At 52.2% G+C, this 6,251-nt stretch overlaps 1 protein-coding gene across 1 annotated transcript; it reads left to right on the top strand.

The window, feature by feature from the left end:
• Positions 1 to 710: 710 nt before the first annotated feature.
• On the top strand, positions 711 to 3,193 carry HOXA4 (homeobox A4). The gene is made up of 2 exons (XM_079302354.1): positions 711 to 1,368; positions 1,931 to 3,193. Exons 1-2 carry the CDS (start codon positions 786 to 788, stop codon positions 2,257 to 2,259), a joined length of 912 nt encoding a protein of 303 aa, XP_079158480.1. The 5' UTR covers positions 711 to 785; the 3' UTR covers positions 2,260 to 3,193.
• Positions 3,194 to 6,251: the final 3,058 nt, after the last annotated feature.

Consider the following 6,251-nt stretch of genomic DNA (forward strand, 5'->3'; position numbering starts at 1 on the left):
GACCCTGGAGGGCGGCCGGTGGCCTGTGCCCGACAGCCGCTGCCTCCCTCTGCCTGAGCGCAGCCCCGGCGTTTGGAGATGGGCTTGTTTAAAAGGATTGTGCAACGCCTTGTGCAATGCTTGCCTCCCTCCGGATCACGCAGCTGGGCTGCGCTCCGCTTCCTCGCCCCGCTTCCTACACTCTCCCACGGGAGAACGAGGACACAAAAAGTGCTGGGGCGGGCGGGGTGGGTGGGAGACTGTCAAAGCCGGATTAGTTTTATCTCGCTTGACACCGCGACTGCTGGACGCGGCCCGGGCCGGCGGGCGGGAGGAGCCGGGGATGCTGCTGAGAAGCGGACGCGGGGCGCTCCCGGGCCAGGCAGCCTCCGCCCGTGGGGGAGGCGCGGTCCCCGCGGAAGGTCCGCGGGCGCGGAGCTGCCCTGCGGCCGCTCGTCCCTCTTCCATTTCCTGATCCGGGGTCCGCGGCCCCGCGCGGTAATTGGCGCTGGCGGTCAGGTGGTGGCGGGGCGGCGGGGGGTGCGGGTGTGTGTGTGCGCGGGTGTGTGTTTGTGTGTGTTGTAGGCGCTCCAGGGGTGGGAAGAGAGGAAGGGAGGGGAGTGCAGCGGGGAAGGGGGGGGGGAAGGGCTGGAGGCCCAAACTTTGGCAGCGGCAGCACTTGACAGCAGCGGGAGGGGGAGAGGGAGGGAAGGGAGGGAAGGGGGGGGGGGGAAGGGGAGGGGCCTCGCCGAGCCCAGAAAAACGACAACGCGAGAAAAATTAGTATTTTTGCACTTCACAAATTAATGACCATGAGTTCGTTTTTGATAAACTCCAACTACATCGAGCCCAAATTCCCTCCCTGCGAAGAATACACGCAGCACAGCGGCAGCGCCGGCAGCTCCGCCAGCTACCACCCGCACCACTCGCACCCGCACGCCCCGCCGCCGCCGCCGCCGCCGCACCTGCACGCCGCGCACCCGGGCCCGGCGCTGCCCGAGTACTTCCCGCGGCCGCGCCGGGAACCGGGCTACCAGGCTCCCGCGGCGCCGCCGGGGCCGCCGGGGCCGCCTCCCGAGGCTCTCTACCCCGCGCAGGCACCCTCCTACCCCCAGGCGCCCTACAGCTACAGCAGCGCCGGCAGCGCCGCCCCGGGCCCCGAGCAGCCGCCCCCGGGCGCCTCGCCGCCGCCGCCCGCCAAGGGCCACCCCGGCCCGCCCCAGCCCCTGCTCCCAGGCCATGCCCTGCAGCGCCGCTGCGAAGCGGCCCCGGCCGCCGGCGCCGGCACCGGGCCCGCCTGCCCGCTGCTGCCCGACAAGAGCCTGCCCGGGTTGAAGGGGAAGGAGCCGGTGGTCTACCCCTGGATGAAGAAGATCCATGTGAGCACGGGTGAGTTGCCCTTGCCAGGGGGAGGTGGGGATGCGCCTGTAGAGGAGGGAAGGGGGGAGGGTGCTCCCGGGACCGGGATGGGTCGTTGCGTGTGTGGCTTTTTTTTTTTCCCTCCTTCTCCCTCCGCGTTTCCTAATACTAAAAAAAAAAAAAAAAAAAAAAAAAAAAAAAAAAAAAAAAAAAAAAGTAAGAAAAAAAGAAAAAAAAAAAAGAAAAGAAAAAAAGTGAGAAACCTTTTGTATCCGGGGTCCTTTATCAAAAGATTTACGAGACGCCAAACTGTTAGGGCAGTAATTATAGCCCCCATAAATTTAATTGCCCTGCAGTGGCTCTGGGCCATGTGTCTTTGAAGCTTTTCTTCTAACCCAAATGCCCATCACCATTTTTTATTGCTCCTCGATTGTCCCCACTGTCGATAGGCTGAGAAACAATTTTTCTTGCCGTTTACGTATCTTATGTGAACCCGGTGTCAAGTTATTATATAATGATTATGTTCCATCCCTTCCCTTCTCCTTCTTTTCCCTCCGCGTGTGTATGTGTGTGCCTGTTGTGCACGTTTCAGTCAACCCCAATTACAACGGAGGGGAGCCCAAGAGGTCTCGCACTGCCTACACCAGACAGCAGGTCCTGGAGCTGGAGAAGGAGTTTCACTTCAACCGCTACCTGACCAGAAGGCGACGCATCGAGATCGCGCACACCCTCTGCCTCTCCGAGCGCCAGGTCAAAATCTGGTTCCAGAACAGGCGCATGAAGTGGAAGAAAGACCATAAACTGCCTAACACAAAGATGCGTTCCTCAAACCAGTCCACACTGAGCCAGCAGTCCAAAGCACAGACACAGGGCCACCCCCATCCGCTCGATGGGGCTACACCCAACGCAGCTGCGCTATAAATACGGTTTTTGCTTTGAGTCTTTTTGGTCCTTTTTTGTTTGGTTGGCTTTTTTTGTTGTTGTTGTTGTTGTTGTTTTTTAAATATATATATATATATTTACCTATCTATTGGGGTTTTCGAGCTGCCTCGAGGTGGAGGCTGGCCTTTTGGACCAAACTGTGTAAAACAAAACAGGAGCAGAAAAGGAAGACGAGACGTGTCCAAGAACGGGCACATGTTTAAACCAAAACCCGGACGATTGTCTACATTGTATATAGATAATGGTTCCATGCCCATCATTTTTTTCTATTTATGGAAACGCTCTCTTGCCCTCGGTGTAAGAGAGGGCTGGATGCTGTCATGGACGAATTCTCTGTACCTAAGACGGACTCTTTTTTTTTCCCCTTTTTCAATTTTTTTTTTTTTTTTTAATAGGGAACACGTAAAAATAAAAAAAAAAAAACAACAAACATTTTAAAACAAAGCAAAGAGCTCGTGAGACACTTGTGTAAGGCATTGACTTGAATAGCGCTGTTTTGTGGTGTGTTCATGGACTTCTCTGTGCGTGCTTGTGTGTGTGATGGTGCACAGGCACATATACACCCACAGACCAACACGGGAGGGAGAACGAACACGTCTACAAGAGGTTAAAGACTTATGAAAAAGTCCCCTTACGCTGTCTAAAGGAAAATGTTTTATGTATCAAAGGTAACTTAACTGGTTTTAAGTGTAGTCCCCTCAGTAGTTGTGATCTATTAGTTTTTCTCCACATTCCCTATTGCATTTATTTAAAGAAATATTGCTATAAAGGCTGTTGCTGTCTTCATATTTGGCACCGTCTAAATAGTTTGGGTCCATGTACAATTTGTGGATTTTTGGTGTAATGTATAACAGTGCCAAATGCTAGTAATAAAGATTATTCTGTACAAAAGAATTAAACGCTTGAAACACAAGTCCACTACGTGCTGTTTCATCCACCTTGTGCTTGGCTGCTGTTGTCATCGGGAATGGAAAACAACAGTTTAATGCATTGTTTTGACTTGGATTAATCTTGTCAATAAGGTGATGGTTATTTTAAATGTGGTGACTGACTCCTTCTTGCCTGGCTGGGAAAAATTGTGCTGCAGGATGAGGAAAGGTCTTGCTTCATTGTATAGGTGAGTGGTGCTCTCTTTAGCTGACTTAGACAGAATGAGTCTGACTCCACCGCTGGCCATGCGACAGTTTTCAGCTGCCTGACAAGAGAAACTGTGCTTCTTCTGGGAGCCAATAAGCTCCCATGCCGTGATAACATTTTAAATCTTTAGCCAGTCGTGGTTTATTCATTTATTTTCGCCTGATTATGATTTCTTAGCTGGTTAGCACTGTGTGAGCGGAATACATGAACGGTAACCTAACGTTTCTTTTTAAGCTGCCTCTTCTGTTTCTACTTCCTTTTTGTTTGTTTGTTTATTTGTTTTATTTTTAAGACCTTTCAAAATGTGTTGAGAAAGCCTTGGTAGATACATGAATTTGGATACAACTCATGAGGCTTTTTTGACCAACATTGTCGCAACTAATGTGGCAAAATGGGACTCAACTGGTTCCAGCTCAGGCCGTGCATCTTGCTGCTTCCAGGCAGCTAAGGAGTTCAGAGCCCTGCTTGGGGCTTCCACAACATGGTGTAGAACCGAGATGGGTAGGAAAAGTCTTGGAAAAGAGCTCAAGTGCTAGTAAATCTTCCAGGGAAGATCTGAAGGCCAATACTCATTTATTTACTCACCCAAATACATACAAGAGGGATTCTTGGAATCAGTGCTTCTCTTCACGTGAGGCCGCCAGGACCAGGGGCATCATCGCCCTTGTAGCACCAGGCTCCAAAGGTTGTGTCAGCATCCCTGCCTGGCCATGGAGTATGTTCCATCCCAGAAAAAAAAAAAAAAAAAAAAGAAAAATGTGCCACTGGCAGAACACGTTCAGCATCAGGGAGGTGGCAGTTGCAAACACCCTCAGCAAATACGGCTGTCCCCATACCTGACCAAAAAGCAGGCCTGAAAAGCACACTTTTGCTCACATATTGCTGTTTAATAAATCTTGAGTCGCCAATTGTCTCCTTAAAATGGGCCAAAAAAAAAAAAAAAAAAAAAAAAAAGCTGTATTTGAGGTAACTACTATGCGTAAATGTGTAACTCTTCATTTGGTTTATTCCTTGAGAACCTCTTTATGTATTTAGAGCCAAAATTAGCACAACTGAGCAAAATTCCAGCTGAAAAGTATTAACTGGCAGCGCAAGATTTCTTTAGACTGCAGCCTGTGCGTATAAACCTGGTTTGCCCCCATTGTAAAGAGAAATGAAATCACGCTGCAAATAGCAATTTTAGCGAGAATCATTAATCACCTCCTACAATAAATACTTCTTTGTAATTCAACAGCGGTTCTGAAAGGCATTCTCTTGGAAAAGTCTGTGAAGACGCAAAGGATTTTCCTGAGGGAAAAAAAAAAAGTGGTCATGTGTAAAGACACAGCATCTTGGCTGTCTGCTAAAAAAATGTACATTCTCTTGCTGGAGATTGAACTGCGGACTGCAAAATACCTCATGGCAGATTATCATCGTTTAAGGTAAATTCTCCTTCCCTCTCTTCGCCTTCTGCCTGTCTTGGGATCAGAATGCTGCTCCCGGGCTGGGAGCCCTCTGCTCCCCGTCCAATACCTCCCATCTTTACAATAACTTCGAAAATTACATCGTCCTGTTTAAATTCTCGCATTGTGCTCCCTTTGCTAAGGCAACCAGGAGTTCACCGAGAGGACAAATTTTCTATCCCATTAATTGTTTTTTTTAGAGGAGCAGACTGACCCTTCAAACCCTTGACCTTTAAAGACAGTATTCTTTTTAATCCGGCACTTGGACCTAAATGTCTCTTCCCCCCTCCCTCTCTCTCGCTCTCCCGGTGTCTCTCACACACGGATTTATCTGCTCTGGCCACAAAGGCGAGCACAGCTCAAAACGCTGGAAGTGGAAGTGTGTCAATATTTCAAAGAAAGACCAAATCACCTCGGAGTCAATTTGCTGTCAGCAGGGAACGCCACTCGGTTAACCCCGGCACCCACCTCCCCTCCACCCACCAAGAAAAATACTTCTCTTCCAAGATCCCTCTCCTCGTTTTTCCTGCGAGCTCTTGCTATACCTGGTGTTTCATTACAGGAGGAGCTGAACTGTGACAAGCGCCTTGTGGTATTTAATAACCAGGGCCATCCTGCACCGGGGGATTACGCAATGTTAGGATTTTTTTTTTAATTTTATTTTTTTTCCCCAGGGTGTTCGCAATCCCAGTTCTTCTTGTCCTATGTTTGTAAACGAGGAAGGGGTGGGGGGAGCCCTCATACAGTGAAACTCCAGCTCTGCCCGGCCCCCCTGTCTCGGGTCGGGGCCGTATTCGGGCAGGCCGGGCTCGCCCTCCGTTCCCGCACCTCCCGAGCCGGGCGGGCGGCGCGGCCGCGGGACCCCGCCCGTCACGGCCCGAGGAGGCGGAGGCTCTGAGGCTCGGGCCGTGTCCGCAGCCTCCGGCCAGGCCGGGCCGAGCTGGGTGGGACCCCGGGGTGTCGCTCCAGAGCTGTCCCCTCCTGCGCGGGTGCCCAAGCCCGGCCCACGCGGGTCCCGCTGGGGTCGGGGCTCTCCCCGCGTGGGCAGGGGAAGCTCCGCGGCCGCCTCCCTCCGGCCCCGGGCAGCCCTGCTGGCTCCGCCCGGGCCCGCGGACAGGCAGCACTCACCCATGGAAGATGGCCCGGGCAGTGCCGCCCTGATGCTCTCCCGTCCCCCTGCCAGCAGCGCAGAGCCCCCTCCCCGCTGCAGACAATGACGGTCTGCGTTCAACTGATTCATTTGGAGTGGACGGTGTAAAGCTGACCCAGCTCGCAGTGCAGAACCGGACAAACCCGTGTAAATAATGTCCCAGAGCTCTCCCCGGAAACTGAGGAGCTGTCAAAGGCAGTAGAGATTAGGGGACCCGAGTACCAGCATCCCTGCGCTAGCAG

Source organism: Erithacus rubecula (assembly GCF_903797595.1).
Source record: "Erithacus rubecula genome assembly, chromosome: 3".
NCBI lineage: Eukaryota > Metazoa > Chordata > Aves > Passeriformes > Muscicapidae > Erithacus > Erithacus rubecula.

Bases quoted from the DNA above. Each gene is read 5' to 3' on its own strand.
- HOXA4 (XM_079302354.1), top strand. From the start codon at position 786: ATGACCATGAGTTCGTTTTTGATAAACTCCAACTACATCGAGCCCAAA. The intron at 1,369-1,930 runs GTGAGTTGCCCT...TGCACGTTTCAG, and splicing joins GAAGATCCATGTGAGCACGG to TCAACCCCAATTACAACGGA.